The sequence below is a fragment of the Saimiri boliviensis genome, chromosome 14 (assembly GCF_048565385.1).
Source record: "Saimiri boliviensis isolate mSaiBol1 chromosome 14, mSaiBol1.pri, whole genome shotgun sequence".
Taxonomy (NCBI): domain Eukaryota; kingdom Metazoa; phylum Chordata; class Mammalia; order Primates; family Cebidae; genus Saimiri; species Saimiri boliviensis.
The window spans coordinates 38,814,289-38,831,173 of NC_133462.1; the positions used below are offsets into that span (position 1 = coordinate 38,814,289).

Below are 16,885 nucleotides of genomic sequence, written 5' to 3' on the forward strand. Positions count from 1 at the left end.
CACTTTGGGAGGCCAAGGTGGGCGGATCACTTGAGGTCAGGAGTTTGAGACCAACCTGGCGAAACCTCGTCTCTACTAAAATTACAAAAAAAGCTGGGCATGGTATTTTCGGAGCCTGTAATCCCAGCTACTCGGGAAGCTGAGGCAGGAGAATTGCTTGAATCGGGGAGGCAGAGTTTGCAGTGAGCTGAGATCTCGCCACTGCACTCCAGCCTGAGGAAGCAAGACTTTGTCTCAGAAATAAACAAATAGACCAGGCACGGTGGCTCACGCCTGTAATCCCAGCACTTTGGGAAGACGAAATGGGGGGATCACCTGAGGTTAGGAATTTGAGACCAGCCTAGCCAACATGGTGAAACCCCATGTCTACTAAAAATACAAAATTCAGCCAGGTATGGTGGTGGGTGCCTGTAATCCCAGCTACTCTGGAGGCTGAGGCAGGAGAATCACTTGAACCTGGGAATCAGAGGTTGCAGTGAGCCACGATCATGCCACTGCACTCCAGACTCAGCAACAGAACAAGACTCCATCTCAAAAGGACAAACAAAAATAAATAAAAGGTTAATGTTGTTTACTTATTTTTAGACACAGTATCTTGTTCTATTGCCCAGGCTGGAGTGCAGTGGTGCAATCACAGCTCAGTGCAGTCTCAACCTCCTGGGTCCTGGGCACAAGCAGTCCTCCTGCTTCTTCCTTCATAGTAGCTGGGACCACAGGCCCACATCAGCACACCTGGGCAACTATTTTTTGTAGAGATGAGATCTCATGTTGCCCAAGCTGGTCTCAAACTTAAGAGCTCAAGTGATCCTCCCACCTCAGCCTCCCAAAGCACTGGGATTACAAGCATGAGCCTCTATGCCTGGCCCTAATAAAAGGTTTTAGAGGCTGGGCATGATGGCTCACGCCTGTAATCCCAGCACTTTGGGAGGCTGAGGCTGGTGGATCACGAGGTCAAGAGATTGAGACCATCCTGGTCAACATGGTGAAACCCCGTCTCTACTAAAAATACAAAAAATTAGCTGGGCATGGTGGCGCGTGCCTGTAATCCCAGCTACTCAGGAGACTGAGGAAGGAGAATTGCCTGAACCCAGGAGGCGGAGGTTGTGGTGAGCCGAGATTGCGCCATTGCACTCCAGCCTGGGTAACAAGAGCAAAACTCCATCTCAAAAAAAAAAAAAAAAAAAAAAAAAAAAAAAAAGGTTTGAGACAATGACAGAAGTGCACATAAGAGATCAAAACTAGGGCCAGGTGTGGTGGCTCACGCCTGTAATCCCAGCACTTTGGGAGGCCAAGGCAGGTGGATGACCTGAGGTCAGGAGTTCCAGACCAGCCTGACCAACATGGAGAAACCCCATCTCTACTAAAAATACAAAATTAGCTGGGTGTGGTGATATGTGCCTATTATCCCAGCTACTTGGGAAGCTGAGGCAGGAGAATCGCTTGAACCTGCGAAGTGGAGGTTTCGGTCAGCTGAGATTGTGCCATTGGCAACAGAAACAAAATTCTGTCTCAAAAAGAAAAAGAGATCAAAACTAGAATTCTCATAATTATTATTTATTAAGCACCCACTGACATGTGCTCCCTCTCACAGGGAACAGTCAAGACCAAAGTCCCTGCCTGTCCTTGGAAAAATGTCACCTCTCTAGCAGGTGTCCTAACCCTGGAATCTGCCCACCTTAGGAAGCCCTTGAATAGCTCTGGGGAAATTTATCTGCTGCCTGAAGAGCCTTGTGTGTATTGTACACCAGCATTTTCCTGAGGAAGGAGTTTCATCAGTTTCTCAAAGGGTCTAGGACCTCAAAAGGGATCAGAATTTAGATACTTGGATTTTGGTTGGTGGAGGGGGGCAGAGGTGGGGTCTCGCTATGTTGCCGACTGATCTTGAACTCCTAAGCTCAACTGGTCCTCCTGCCTGGGCTTCCCAAAGTGCTGGGATTACAGGCATGAGCCACAGCACCCAGCCCTGATACCTTTACATCAGCATTTCCCAACATACTGTCCCAGGACCACTTACCTACACAAGAACTACCTGGAACACTCACAAACAGACTCCTGGCCCCTATCCAAACCTCCTGAGTCAGTCTTTCAGGTGTGGGGCCAGGGATATTTTGTTTTGCCCCAACTCCCTAATTGATTTTGACGCTTAGCCAAATGAGAACCATTGTCCTGAGCTCACATATCCACGGCAAACAACTGTGTCTGTGTCCTCTCCTTGGGAGAGAACCCCAGATGTAAGTTGCTTTGTTTGTTGCATGGGAGTGGCGTATTGGAAATCCCACTGGGATGTGTCCTTTCTCCCATATATGGCATGAATTGAGCTAGAATATCCAGGGAGAGGCAGCAGTTCTGATCTAGGGATGGGAGCAAGGCCAGCCAGCCCGCCAGAGACACAGGTGTGGTTTTGGTCGGCGAATCCCATGACTGAGTTAATCCCTCCATACAAGGTTCCACCCCAAATCCACAACATCCGGTCCCTCTTCCCAGACAAACCTGCCCCAGATCCTGCCCGGGCCCCAGAAGGCTGACACGGTCTGTCCCTCCTCTCCTGGCCTGGGCCCATTTGGCTTCCTGTCTTGGAAGACTGTGGTTGAGACTCCAGGGAGGAAACGTTTTTAAGGCTTTACCTAAAACAACCCCACCCCAGGTTCATTCCTCCTCCATCTTGTCCCGCACCTCTGCCGGCAGACTCTGGTAAAGGGCGTCTTCCACCAGGAGTCCTGCCTTCTTGAGCCCCCCACAGTTGCCAAGTTCTTCCGGCAGCATCTCTAAACGGTTGCCTTTGAGCTCCAGGCGGCTGAGGGCTCTGAGGGCACCCACTTGGGGCGAGAGCTGGGTCAGCTGGTTGTCGCCCAGAAGCAACGTCCGCAGCTTGCGGCAGAAGAAGAGCTCGTCGGGCAGGGCATCCAGGGCATTGTAGGAGAGGGCCAGGTGCTGTAGGTTCTGCAGGAGGCCCACCTCGGGCGGCAGGGAGTGGAGCCCGTTGTGGGACACATCCAGCAAACGGAGGCCCGAGCACAGGCCGAGCTGGGAGGGCAGGGTCTCCAGCTTGTTGTAGCTCAGGTAGAGCTGCTCCAGGCTCTTGAGCTTGCGCACATGCTCGGGGACATAGGCGATCTGGTTGTGCCACAGCCTGAGCGTGACCAGCTTCCGGCAGTGCTGGAAGCTGAGGATTTCTTCGATGGAGCGCAGGTGGTTGTCCTTGAGGTCAAGTTCCTGCAGCGCGCCCAGGCTGAACACCGCATGGGGGATGCGTTCCAGCCCGCAGGCCACCAGCTCCAGCTCCCGCAACGCCACCAGCTTCTTGAGACTGTTCAGGGCCACCAGGCGGGCCCCATCATTGTGCAGGCTGAGCCTCTGCAGGTGACCGGCGACATCGGTCACACTGGCTGGCACCTTCCCGGCATTGCTTCGGAGGGACAACACCTTGAGCTGCTTCAGCTCCCGGAGGCTCTCCAGGGTGGCTGCCCGAGCCAGCTCCTGGGGGAAGAGCCCCTCCAGGTGCAGCTCCTCCAAGCTGCGCAGCCCAAACACCCAAAGTGGCACCTCGCGGAGCTCCTCGCATTTGACACGCATCACCTTCAGGTGGTCCCGCAGGAAGACCTGCAAGGAGAAGGGTAGCCTGGCGGGCGAGTGGAGCAAGCTGAGCTCCTGCAAGTGCACCAGTTGCGACAGCCCCGGGGGGAAGGTGATATCGCAGATGGCCTCCAGCCGGAGCGACTCCACCTCACTGAGCTCGAAGACAGTGTCGGGCAGTCCCGGAAGCATGCAGAGGGCCAGCTCCAGCCGGCCCCCGGCGTTGCGCTGCAGCTTCTGCCTAAGCTTCTCCGGTGTCCACTCATGGTTGAGATTGAGCTGCTTTAGGCGGCTTTCGCTGACCTCGGACAGGAAGACGGCAAAGCGCTTGGAGTAGAGCGAGTCGTACTGATCGATGAGGTGCAGCATGAAGGCAAAGTCGTTCTTGACGTCAGGAATGTCCCCCATGCCAGTCTCCTCCCGCACGGAACGGAAGGAGTACTCCTTGAGGGGCCGATGGAAGAGCCAGTAGAGCGTGTAGATGCAGGTGAGCCCGTAGATGCACACGAAGGAGATGTAACAGAAGGCCAGCTTGGAGAAAAGGTGGGCCTTGGTGTGGTTGCAGCAGAAGCTGGCGTAGCCCGTGACCTCCGACGTCTCCACCCTGCAGGCCACCAGGAAACTGATCTTCTCCACATAGACCAGGTTGTAGACCAGGATGGCCAGAAACTTACACACCTTCAGCACCGTCTGCCGGATGTACATGGTGTATAGGATGTCACCCTCCTCCACGTGCACGCGGAACTTCTTCACCTTCTCAAACAAGGCTTTGGCTTGCTCACCCTCCTTTTTGTCCAGCAGGGTGACAACCGGAGGCTCGGTCACCACCTTCTCTGGTTCCACCAGCACTTTCTCCTTCTCACCTTCCCCTGCCTTCCCTGGCCCAGCCCCTGCCGTGGCTGCTATGGTTGCTGTGGGCCGTCCAGCGGCGGCTGGGCCCTTCTGGTTCTCCCCGGAGACCTCGGACAGGGCCCTTGTGGTCCACGGAGAGTCGAAACACTTGCCCAGGATGGAGATGAAGTGTTCGATCTTGGAGCTGGTGCCAGGGAACTTGAACCAGAAGCTGGTGCAGACCATGAAGATGAGTGTGTGAATGACCACAAGATAGGGGAAGTACTTGGCGTACCAGTGCAAGGCTGTCTCATAGCACAGCTGGTTAATGAAGCTGTACTGCTGCAGGTCCAGGTTGTTCTTAAGGCCTTTCACTTCCTGCAGGGCCCCCATCTGCTCAGGGACCCCTCGAGGCAACAACTGCTGGCACGGGGCCTCTGATAAGTTCTCCTGGGGCTCATGATTGGGCAGACAGATGATTTTGTCCTGTGTCACCTGAGGAGCAAAAGAGAAAAAGGGCTGTCATCCCAACACTTTGGGAGGCCGAGATGGGCAGATCACTTGAGGTCAGGAGTTCAAGACCATCCTGGCCAATATGGTGAAACCCTGTCTGTACTAAAAATACAAAAATTAGCTGGGCGTGGTGGTGGGTACCTATAATCCCAGCTACTCAGGAGGCTGAGGCAGGAGAATTGCTTGAACCCAGGAGGTGGGGGTCGCAGTGAGCCAAGATCATGCCATTGCACTCCAGCCTGGGCTACAGAGTCAGACTCCGTCTCAAAAATAATAATTGTAAAAAGAGAGAGAATGAGGAAAATGGAAAAAAAAAAAAAGGTGGAAGGTAGGAGACTCCCCCCCCCCGCCCCCCGCACCCCCGTCCCCGTCTCTGACTGTCACCAAGCTAGCTGTGACTTTGGAAGAGTTCTACTAAACCTTTAAGCACTGGTCTTTTTTTTTCTTCTTTTTTTGAGCCCAAGTCTCCCTCTGTCACCCAGGCTGCCATGCAGTGGTGTGATCTTAGCTCACTGGAACCTCCCCATCCCAGGATCAAGCGATTCTCTTGCCTCAGCCTCCTGAGTAGTTGGGGCTACAAGCACACACAACTATACCAGGCTAATTTTTGTATTTTTAGTAGAGATGGGGTTTCACCATGTTGGCCAGGCTGGTCTCAAACTCCTGACCTCAAGTGATCCCCTGCCTCAGCTTCCCAAAGTGCTGGAATTACAAGCGTGAGCCACTACACCTGACAAAGCACTATTCTTTGTCTGAGAAAAAGAACTGGGTTGAATCATGTCCCCCCAAAAGATGTTGAAGTTCCAACTCTGAATCCTTGTGAATGTGGCATTATTTGAACTGCTTCAGGCGGCTCCTGTTTGGAAATAGGGTCTCTGCAGAGGTAGTCAAGTTAAGACAAAGCCTGTAGGGTGGGCCGAGTATGACTGCATCCTTGGAGAAAGAAGAAATTTAGACAACAGAGAAAGACACATAGAGGGAAGATGACGTGAGGATACAGGGAGAGGCTGGGTGCAGTGGCTCGTTTGTAATCCCAGTGATTCCCAAGGCAGTGGGCAGGAGGTGGGGCGGGGTCAAGCACGGGTGGTAGAGGAGGATTGTTTGAGGCCAGGAGTACAAGGTTACAGTGAGCTATGATTGCACCACTGACCTCTGGCCTAGGTGACAGAGCTTGATTTAAAAACACACTCTCTCTTTTGTTTTGAGACACAGTTTTGCTCTTGTTGCCCAGGCTGGAGTGCAATGGTGCAACCTCTGCCTCCTGGGTTCAAGCAGTTCTCCTGCCTCAGCCTCCTGAATAGCTAGGATTACAGGCACCCACCACCATACCCAGGTAATTTTTTTTTGGGGGGGGCGGTATTTTTAATAAAAACAGAGTTTCACTGTGTTGGCCAGGCTGGTCTTGAACTCCTGACCTGTGTTGATCCATCTACCTCGCCTTCCCAAAGTGCTGAGATTACAGGCTCAAGCCACCATGCCCAGCAAAAATGCTGTCTCAAAAAAAAAAAAAAAAAAAAAAAAAAAAAAGCCAGGCGTGGTGGCTTACACTTGTAATCCCAGTATTTTGGGAGGCCAAGGCGGGTGGATCACAAGGTCAGGAGTTAGAGACCAGCTTGGCCAACATGGTAAAACCCTGTCTCTACTAAAAACACAAAAATTAGCTGGGTGTGGTGGCATGCACACCTGTAATCTCAGCTGCTCAGGAGGCTGAGACAGGAGAATCACTTGAACCCGAGAAGTGGAGGTTACAGTGAGCTGAGATCGTGCCACTGCACTCCAGCCTGGGTGACAGAGCAAGATTCCGTCTTGAAAACAAAAACAACAACAACAACAACAACAACAACAAAAAACAAACAGGAGAATGTTATCTACATACAGCCAAGGAATGCCTGGAGCTACGAGAATCTAGGAAGGAGGCTTGGAAGATTCTCCCTTACTGTCAACTGGCACCTTGATCTCAGACTTCTGGCCAACTGGAAAAGGATACATTTCTGGTGTTTAAGCCACTCAATCCCTGCTACTTTGTTACAGCAGAAGTAACAAACTCATATAGCAACTACAGTCCTTTCCTGATTCCAGGGATGAAACTGAGCATTATGAAAGTATGGAGCTGGGCACCATGGCTCACACTTCTAATCCCAGCACTTTGGGAGGCTGAGGTGGGAGGATCACTTGAGGCCAGGAGTTCAAGACCAGTCTGGGCAACATAGCAAGACTCCTGTATCAACAAGAAATTTAAAATTAGCTGGGCATGGTTGTGTGTGCCTGTAATCCCAGCTACTCTGCAGGCTGAGGCAGGAGGATCCCTTGAGCCCAGGAGTTCAAGGCTGCAGTGAGCTATGATCATGCCACTGTACTCCAGCCTGCATGAGAGAATAAGACCATGTCTGTTTTTTTTTTTTTTTTTTTTTCGGTGGAGTCCCACTCTGTTTCCCAGGCTGGAGCACAGTGGCAGGATCTCAGCTCAGTGCAACCTCCACCTCCCGGGTTCAAGCGATTCTCCTGCCTCAGCCTTCCAAGTAGCTGAGATTACTGGTGTCTGCCACCATACCCGGCTAACATTTGTATTTTTGGTAAAGATAGGTTTTCACCATGTTGGCCAGGCTGGTCTTGAACTCCTAGCCTCAAGTGATACTCCCGCCTCGACCTCCCAAAGTGCCGGGATTACAGGTGTGAGCCACCAAGCCTGGCCTGTTTCTTTCAGAGCTGAGATCGTGCCACTGACTCCAGCCTGGACGACAAAGCAAGACGGTCTTACTCTGGCCAACACAGTGAAACCCCATCTCTACTAAAAATACAAAAATTAGCTGGGTGTAGTGGCATGTGCCTGTAATCCCACCAATTTGGGAGGCTAAGGCAGGAGAATCACTTAAATCTGGGGGCAGAGGTTGCAGTGAGCTGAGACCATGCCACTGCACTCCAGCCTGGGCGACAGAGCAAGATCAGACTCCTTTTCAAAAAAAAAAGAAAAAAGAAAAGACCAGGCAAAGTGGCTCATGCCTGTAATGCTAGCACTTTGGGGGCCCATGTAGGCAGATCACTTGAGATCAGGAGTTGGACACCAGCCTGGCCAACACTGTGAAACCTGGTCTCCACTAAAAAACTACAAAAATTAGCCAGGCAGCCAGGCACGGTGGTTCACGCCTGTGATTCCAGCACTTTGGGAGGCCAAGGCAGGTGGATCATGGGGTCAGGAGATTGAGACCATCCTGGCCAACATGGTGAAACCCCATCTTTAAAAAAAAAAAAAAAAATTAGCCAGGCATGGTGGCGGGCACCTATAATCCCAACTAACTACTCAGGAAGCTGACTCAGGAGAATCACTTGTACTGGGGAGGTGGAGGTTGCAGTGAGCTGAGATCATGCCACTGCACTCCAGCCTGGGCAACATAGAGAGATTCTGTCTCAAAAAAAAAAGGAATGGTGGCCGGGCGCGGTGGCTCACGCCTATAATCCCAGCACTTTGGGAGGCCGAGACGGGTGGATCATGAGGTCAAGAGATCGAGACCATCCTGGTCAACATGGTGAAACCTCGTCTCTACTAAAAATACAAAAATTAGCTGGGCATGGTGGCACACGCCTGTAGTCCCAGCTTCTCGGGAGGCTGAGGCAGGAGAATTGCTTGAACCCGGGAGGCAGAGGTTGTGGTGAGCCGAGATCGCGCCATTGCACTCCAGCCTGGGTAACAAGAGCAAAACTCCGTCTCAAAAAAAAAAAAAAAAAAGGAATGGCATAGCAACATGGAGGACTCTGGTACTCCTGGCTCTGGAGGTAAGGAAGATAAGCGGTATGGATTGGTTTCCATATGGGGCTATGTCTTCAGCTTCCTTTCTCACTTTTTGGGTGATGGGAAGACTTCAGGACTTCTCCACAACCCTGCCCCGCCCCTCTGGTCATGCCCCCTTCTCAGGGGAGCCCCTCACCTGGAGGGTGCAGCCAAAGACCCCGATCATGAGCATGGCTACAGTGAGGTACTCGGCCAGCACGTCCCACCAGGGTTTGAGCACCTTGAATGCAGGCTGCTGTTCCGTGAACTGCTTGAACTCGGCCACTGGGATCATGCTGCCTGTGGGAGGGGCGAGACAGGGGGTGCAGAGACCCTCAGGATGGGAGGCTCTGCAGGGGTTCCCAGAGGAGCCAGACACAGGCAGGTCCGTGCTCCTCACCAGCCCAGGACCCTGCCTGCCCACACTTGCCTGAGCCTCTGAGGTGTGTGCCCCCACTTCCCTCTTAGCCTGGCCTCGGTCACCCTCCATGGAGATGTCACCGCCTTCCCAGAACCAAGCAGCCACTCTTCCCCTCTGGGCACCCCTGCTCCTGATCTGACTTGTTTGACCTTGAAGAGCACAGGAGGGGTAGTCCACAGGGCCGCCACCCTCCAGCCTTACCGTGTGCCCCTCCGAAGCCAGGCATCCCTCTCCCACCCCTGACACCAAGGCCTGAAAACACCTGCCTTGATCCTCCCTGACCGCAGACGCTGAGCGTCTGGGCCAGCCCCGGCTCTCACACAGACCTGAGAGCGTTCCAAGGCTCAGGACTTCCGGGGTGTGGGCCCCCCACCCCCTCCAGGGGCGCTCTGGGCACCACCTCCAACCCCCAACTGGAAAAGCCGGCTGGAGCCTGGCTCTGATTACCAAGGCCCAGGGACAGGGAGTGGCCAAGCTGAAGGCTAGGCAGCCCGGGGGGACAGAGTGACGATGACACCTGAGTTTCTACAGGGGCCACAGCCCAGAATCACAGGCAGAAACCAGAGACTGGGGCTCTGAGAGGCGGCAGTGGGTGCCAGGATGTTGGAGGGGGAGGGGACTTGCAAATGGAAAGCTGTCAGGTGACACCTACAAGCAGGCCAGGGCTGTGCTGCCAGGCTCCCGGCTGGCCCACTCTGTCTGTTCCCAGGGTCTCCTTTTAGACCAAGGTATCAATATTGGAGATGCAGACAGGCCAGCCACAAATCATACTGGCGTACGTGGCATGAGCTGAGATGTTGCTCTCCCAGGCAGGCAGCCACTTCCCCAGAGGCTGGAGGTGGAACAAGGAGGGTAGGGACCCCTGGACCACCCACTTCTGCCGACATAAATTCCCCCAGTCCTGGGAGTCTCCCGTCCTTGTCCAGATAGATCATCGGTAACAGGCTGGACATGGTGGCTCACACCTGTAATGCCAGCACTTTGGTAGGTTGAGGTAGATGGATCACTTGAGGCTAGGAGTTCGAGACCAGCCTGACCAACATCATGAAACCCAGAGTCTATTAAATACACACAAAATTAACGAGGCATGGTGGCGCACACACCTGTAATCCTAGCTACTTTGGAGGCTGAAGTGAGAGGGTCTTGATCCCGGGAGGTGGATGTTGCAGTGAATCGAGATCATGCCACTGCACTGCAGCCTGGGTGACAAGAGTGAGACTCCATCTCAAAAAACAAACAACAACAACAAAAACAAACAAGATAATCTGTAACTGGGCCCAGGGGTTGGGCCAGGAAGGAGAGCATCTACAACTTAGCCAACAGCTCTGACACGTCTGGGCCTCCCTTTGCAGTTTCTGTGCCTCCCAAATACTTTGGGGTGACTTCTGGGTAAAAACGAGGTAGGAGCAGGCTCTACCCACCAGGCTAAAGGCCAGGCAGTACCCAAAGACTGCATTCTTTTACCCCCTCAGAGGCCCCTACTGTGGTCTGGGGGATTGGATAGGCAGGCAACGGGGTTGGTACAGCCTGCTCACACCCGGACTCGCCATGAAGCCTAAAATGTCATGGGTCCCCTGGCTCAGGCGGTGACTCACCCAGACCCAGATATGTGCAAGGGGGTACCCAGAGCACAGGGTCCCTCACACCATGGCCCACCCCTCACATTCATTCACACCCCCTTCCTATACAAAAAGCCAAGTATACTTTGGGAGGCCAAGGCAGGCGGATCACATGGGGTTGGGAGTTTGAGACCAGCCTGACCAACATGGAGAAACCCCATCTCTACCAAAAATACAAAATTAGCCAGGTGTGCTGGTGCATGCCTGTGATTCCAGCTATTCGGAAGGCTGAGGTGGGAGGATTGCTTGCACCCAGGAGTTAGAGACTGCAGTGAGCCATGAACCAGCCTGGGCAACAGAGCAAGACCCTATCTCAAAAACAGAAAATAAAACACTACTGACTTGGGCCAAGAATGGTGGCTCTTGCTTGTAATCCCAGCACTTTGGGAAGCCAAGGTGGGCAGATCATTTGAAATCAGGATTTCAAGACCAGCCTAGCCAACATGGTGAAACCCCGTCTCCACTAAAAGTACAAAAACAGCCAGGCATGGTGGTGGGCACCTGTAGTCCCAGCTACTTGGGAGGCTGAGGCAGGAAAATCACTTGAACTCAGCAGACGGAAGTGCAATGAGCTGAGATCTCACCACTGCACTCCAGCCTGGACAACAGAGTGAGACTCTGTCTCAAAAATAAATAAATAAAGCCGAGCGTGGTGGCTCACGCCTGTAATCCCAGCACTTTGGGGGGCCGAGGCGGGTGGATCACAAGGTCGAGAGATCGAGACCATCCTGGTCAACATGGTGAAACCCCGTCTCTACTAAAAATACAAAAAAATTAGCTGGGCATGGTGGCGCGTGCCTGTAATCCCAGCTACTCAGGAGGCTGAGGCAGGAGAATTGCCTGAACCCAGGAGGCGGAGGTTGCGGTGAGCCGAGATCGCGCCATTGCACTCCAGCCTGGGTAACAAGAGCGAAACTCTGTCTCAAAAAAAAAAAAAAAAAAAAAAAAAAAGGAAAATCTAGACTATCCTGGCTAAGACTATGAAACTCTGTCTCTAGGAGGGGAAAAAAAAAATTAGCTGGGCAAGGTGGCAGGCGCGTATAGTCCCAGCTATTTGGGAGGCTGAGGCAGGAGAATCACTTGAACCTGGGAGGGAGAGGTTACAGTGAGCCAAGATCACACCACTGCACTCACTGCAGTCTACGCAACAGAGTGAGACTTGGTCTCCAAAAAAAAAAAAAAAAGAAAGAAAGGAAAAAAGAAAAAGGTCAGGCAAGGTGGCTCACTCCTGTAATCCCAGCTCTTTGGAAGGCGAAGATGGGCAGATCATGAGGTCAGGAGATTGAGACCATCCTGGCCATGGTGAAACCACATTTCTACTAAAATTAAAAAAAAAAAGCCCGGGCGCGGTGGCTCACGCCTATAATCCCAGCACTTTGGGAGGCCAAGATGGGTGGATCACGAGGTCAAGAGATCGAGACCATCCTGGTCAACATGGTGAAACTCCGTCTTTACTAAAAATACAAAAATTAGCTGGGCATGGTGGTACACGCCTGTAGTCCCAGCTACTCAGGAGGCTGAGGCAGGAGAATTGCTTGAACCCAGGAGATGGAGGTTGCGGTGAGCCGAGATCGCGCCATTGCACACGCAGCCTGGGTAACAAAAGCAAAACTCTGTCTCAAAAAAAAAAAAAATTAGCTGGGCGTGGTAGTGCGTGCCTGTAGTCCCAGCTACTCAGGAGACTGAAGTAGGGGAATCGCTTGAACCCTAGAGATAGAGGTTGAAGTGGGCTGCCACTGTACTCCATACTGGTGAAAGAGCAAGACTCCATCTCAAAAAAAAAAAAAAAAAGGGCCAGGCACGGTGGCTCACGCCTGTGATCCCAGCACTTTGGGAAGCCGAGGCGGGTGGATCACCTGAGGTTGGGAGTTCGAGACCAGTCTAACATGGAGAAACCCCGTCTCTAAAAAAAGAAAAAAATTTTAAAAAGAAAAAAAAACCTACCTACTCTGGGGGCTGCAGAAGAAATAATCACATAAAACACACACACACACACACACACACACACACACACACACAAGCAGGGACCAACTTCCTGTCCTTGCCACCCTGGTGTAAGCTCCACCAACACCCAACCCAGGTGCACAATCACAGACAAGAAGGCAGAAACACTCCGGGGACCGGGGGCAGCCACAGGGGCTATCATTATCTGTCTCCATGACTCAAACTTGATCATCCCGAACCTGCCATTAAATATCCACAGACAAGACAGGCTCCCACTTTGTCTGAGCAGGGCTGGTGGGAAGATCCAGAAAGAGGAACTCAAAGAATTGGGGCAGAGCCAGGGGAAATACAACCATGGGGACCACACTTAACTTCCTCCACCAGACACTCTCAACACCTCATTTTATCCAAACTCAGGCAGCATGGATTTGGGGACTTTGCTTTCCAGACTCGGAAGAGAAATAACTTGCTCAAGCTTCTACAGTTCCAAGTGGCTTTTGAAGCCTGACCTATTCAAGCTCCAAGTCCTGCCTGGAGCATAGCAAGCACTCTGTTCCTTCTCGAGAGACAGCTTCTCACTAAAATACAGCATCTTGCTGGGTGCGGTGGCTCACGCCTATAATCCCATTGCTTTGGGAGGCCAAGACGGGCAGATCATTTGAGTTCAGACGATCGAAATCAGCGTGGCCAACATGGTGAAAACCCATGTCTACCAAAAATACAAAATTAGCTTGCCACTGTGTGGGCACCTATAATCCCAGCTATTGGGGAAGCTGAGGCAGGAGGTTGCAGTGAATTGTGATTGCACCACTGCACTCCAGCCTGGGCGACAGAGCAAGCCTCTATCTCAAAAATCAAATAAACAGCAACAAAAAAGACACAGCATCTTTGCCAAAAGCACCTAAGAGCGGTGTTGCATTGCAGCAGGCCAGGCTGGGAGGTCTTGCCCTCAAAGACCATGTGGCCCCCACCAGTCCTGCCTCCACCCCCCCATGCCTCACCCCTCCTCCCTCCCAGGTCCTCCTCAAGCCACTTGCCTACAAAAAATGTGGTGGTGAGTTCCTGCTTCGGGAAGGGTGGGAGAGTGAGACCCTCCCCATCCACAGCCCATGCTAAGAGGCCGGGAAGAAGGAAGAAGCATGCGACAATTTTAAGCCCTAAGAGAGGTTTCGACGAACACAAATTCCAACCTTTTTTTTTTTTTTTTAAGAGATAGGGTCTTGCTCTGTCACCCAGGCTGGAAGTTCAGTGGTGCGATCATAGCTCACAGCAGCCTGTAGCTCCTGGGCTCAAGTGATCCTCCTGCCAACCCCTCCTGGGTCCCTGGGAGCAGAACAGCTGGAAGCAGCTGGGAGCAGCCTCCTCAGTAGATGAGGCTACAGGTGTGTACTACCATGCCCAGCCAATTTTTGTATTTTTTGTAGAGATGGGGTTTCACTGTGTTGGCCAGGCTGGTCTTGAACTCCTGAGCCCAAGTGATCCTCCTACCTCAGCCTCCCAAAGTGTGGGGATTACAGGCATAAACCACTCCACCTGGCCTCAGACTTTTTTTTTTTTTTTTTTTTTTTTTTTTTCTGAGACGGAGTTTCGCTCTTGTTACCCAGGCTGGAGTGCAATGGCACGATCTCGGCTCACCGCAACCTCCGCCTCCTGGGCTCAGGCAATTCTCCTGCCTCAGCCTCCTAAGTAGCTGGGATTACAGGCACGCACCACCACGCCCAGCTAGTTTTTTGTATTTTTAGTAGAGATGGGGTTTCACCATGTTGACCGGGATGGTCTCGATCTCTTGACCTCGTGATCCACCCGCCTCGGCCTCCCAAAGTGCTGGGATTACAGGCTTGAGCCACCGCGCCCGGCCCAGACTTTTTTTTTGAGATGGAGTCTTGCTCTGTCACCCAGGCTGGAGTGCAGTGGTTCAATCTCAGCTCACTGCAACCTTCACCCCTCGAGTCCAAGCGATTCTCATGCCTGAGCCTCTGAAGTAGCTGGGACTACAGGCATGCACCACCACACTGGCGAATTGATGTATTTTTAGTAGAGACGGGGTTATACCATGTTGGCCAGGCTGGTCTCCAACACCTGACCTCAGGTGACCCGCCCACCTTGGCCTCCCAAAGTGCTGGGATTACAGGCCTAAGCCACGGTCTCCAGCTGAGCCTCAACCTTTTATACAAAGGAGAAACTGAGGGTCTAGAGTGGGGGAGGGTGGCATCTTTGTAGCCCATCCTGGGCCAGGCTCCAGGCCTGTGGACTCCCAGCTGGGTCTTTTCCAAGCTGCCTCTGCTGACAGACGTGAAGGTCTGGGACATCTATAAATTCAAGAGCACCAGAGGTCAGGCTTGGTTAAACCCACCCCAAGTGGTAGGTACCGGGGCTCTGAGGAGCTCCCGGGGATGAGTTGTCAATGTCTTCCCAAATGCCAAGAGGAAGGGAAAGTGGTTGAGACCCCCAAAGTCAAGTCCAGCCTGTTGATCTTCATCTTGAGACGTTGGCCAGGCCTGCCTGGCTCCCAGGACCGGCACCTCATGGGTCAGGTTTCCCTTTGCCTGCGCCCGCACCCCCACTCACTCCTGGTGTGTCCGGGCGGCCCGCCCCAGCCACAGGGCCAGCGCACCTGGAGCGGCTCTGCCCTGGGACTCCCAGGCCGACTCCCACCCCGCCACCTCGGGGTGCTCAGAGGCAAAGAGCCACCTACTCACCGTTCCGGGAGGGACGCTGGGCCCAACTCCTGGGTTCCTGAAAGCGGCAAAGCGGAGCAGCCGGGTCTCCCGCAGAGTTCCCGGGCGGGCCGCGAGGGTGAGTCAGGGCAGGCGGGGACAGCAGCCCGGGAGCCGCCCGGTCCCGCCCCGCCCCGGGACGACTCGGCCCCGCCTCGCGGCAGGCGCGTCCAGGTCGACCTCGCTCCAGGCGCCGCGCGATCTCCGGGGTTGAGGGAAGAGAGTGGTCGTATCCTACTTTACCCTGGTGGGCTCGGCGCTGGCGGGAGATGCGGGGGTCTTAGAACTTTGCAACTCTGCAGTCCGCCTGGACCCTGGCAGCAGGGGAAACTGAGAAAGCTGGAGACCCTCAACTCCCAAAGCCGTTCTACCACCACCCTTCTGGGAACCTGGTCTTACAGACCTTGTCAAGAAAGAGTGGAGGTCCGACTCTGTGAGTCATGCCTGTAATCCCAACAGTTTGGGAGGCCGAGGCAGAAGGATATCTTGGGCCCAGGAGTCTGAAACCAGCCTCAACAATATAGTGGGACCGTAGCTCTACCAAAAACTTTAAAACCTACAAAAACAAAAATTTAAAAATTAGCCAGGTGTGGTGGTGTGTGCCTATAGTTTCAGCTACTCTGGAGGCTGAGGTGGGAGGATCACCTGAATCTGGGAAGTTGAGAGGCTGCATCGAGCTATGATCGTGCCGCTTCTTTCCAGCCTGGGTGACCAAGCAAAACCCTGTTTCAAAAAAGAAAAAAAAAAGTGTGGAAAGGCTTCCTCCAGCTCCCCAAGGCCCAGTCACCTGGCCTTAAAGCCCAATCAAGGCACAGGTGACTTGAGTCTTCAGGTGCTGGGAGTGGAATTGGGGGAAGAGAGGGGAGGGGAGGGGAGGGCTTCTCCCCTGGAGCTCGGGCCACGGGGCAGGAACTGGGCTGAACCAATGGAATTTGACTAGAGTGGGGATGCCCACCTGTCTGACCTTGTGACCTGCCCTCCAGGTGGTGGGTGGGGGACCACAGTAGCTAGAGGGCTCTCGGAGGCCAGCTTCCCTGCCTCCCCACCCCCACCCTGGCCACCCCACCTAGGGAGGCCTGAGCTGAGTCTTAGATGAGCAAACCTGTGGAGTTGGACCTTGATTGGCTCTCGGTCTGAAACACCATAGATATGTCTATGTCTATGGCCATAACACCCTGAAAGTACCTGATCTTGTCTGATCTTGGAAGCTAAGCAGGGTCAGACCTGGTTAGTACTTGGATGGGAGACAGTGTAGGAATACCGGGTGCTGAAGAGTTGGACTGGGCATGGTGGCTCACACCTGTAATCCCGGCGCTTTGGGAGGCCAAGGTGAGCAGATCACCTGAGACCAGCCTAGTCAACATGGTGAAACCCTGTCTCTACTAAAAATAAAAAATTAGCTGGGCGTGGTGACTCGAGCCTGTAATCCCAGCTACTTGGGAAGCTGACACAGGAGAATCGCTTGAACATGGGAGGCGGAGGTTGCAGTCAGCCAAGATCG

General features: G+C 53.3%; 1 protein-coding gene across 3 annotated transcripts; it reads right to left on the reverse strand.

Annotated features, from left to right (window-relative positions):
* Positions 1–1,533: 1,533 nt before the first annotated feature.
* LRRC8E (leucine rich repeat containing 8 VRAC subunit E) lies at positions 1,534–16,187 on the reverse strand. Of its 3 annotated transcripts, XM_003938893.4 has the most exons (5): positions 16,030–16,187; positions 15,788–15,940; positions 15,367–15,643; positions 8,841–8,983; positions 1,534–4,899 (listed from the first exon to the last, which is right to left on the reverse strand). In XM_003938893.4, exons 2-5 carry the CDS (start codon positions 15,824–15,826, stop codon positions 2,647–2,649), a joined length of 2,712 nt encoding a protein of 903 aa, XP_003938942.3. In that variant the 5' UTR covers positions 15,827–15,940; positions 16,030–16,187; the 3' UTR covers positions 1,534–2,646. The 3 variants fall into 3 exon arrangements, with proteins under 3 accessions (XP_003938942.3, XP_074240802.1, XP_074240803.1); XM_074384701.1 differs by lacking the exons at positions 15,788–15,940; positions 16,030–16,187 and adding an exon at positions 10,208–10,303 and having other exon boundaries at positions 15,367–15,454; XM_074384702.1 differs by lacking the exons at positions 8,841–8,983; positions 15,788–15,940; positions 16,030–16,187 and having other exon boundaries at positions 15,367–15,465.
* Between the last annotated feature and the right edge of the window lie 698 nt (positions 16,188–16,885).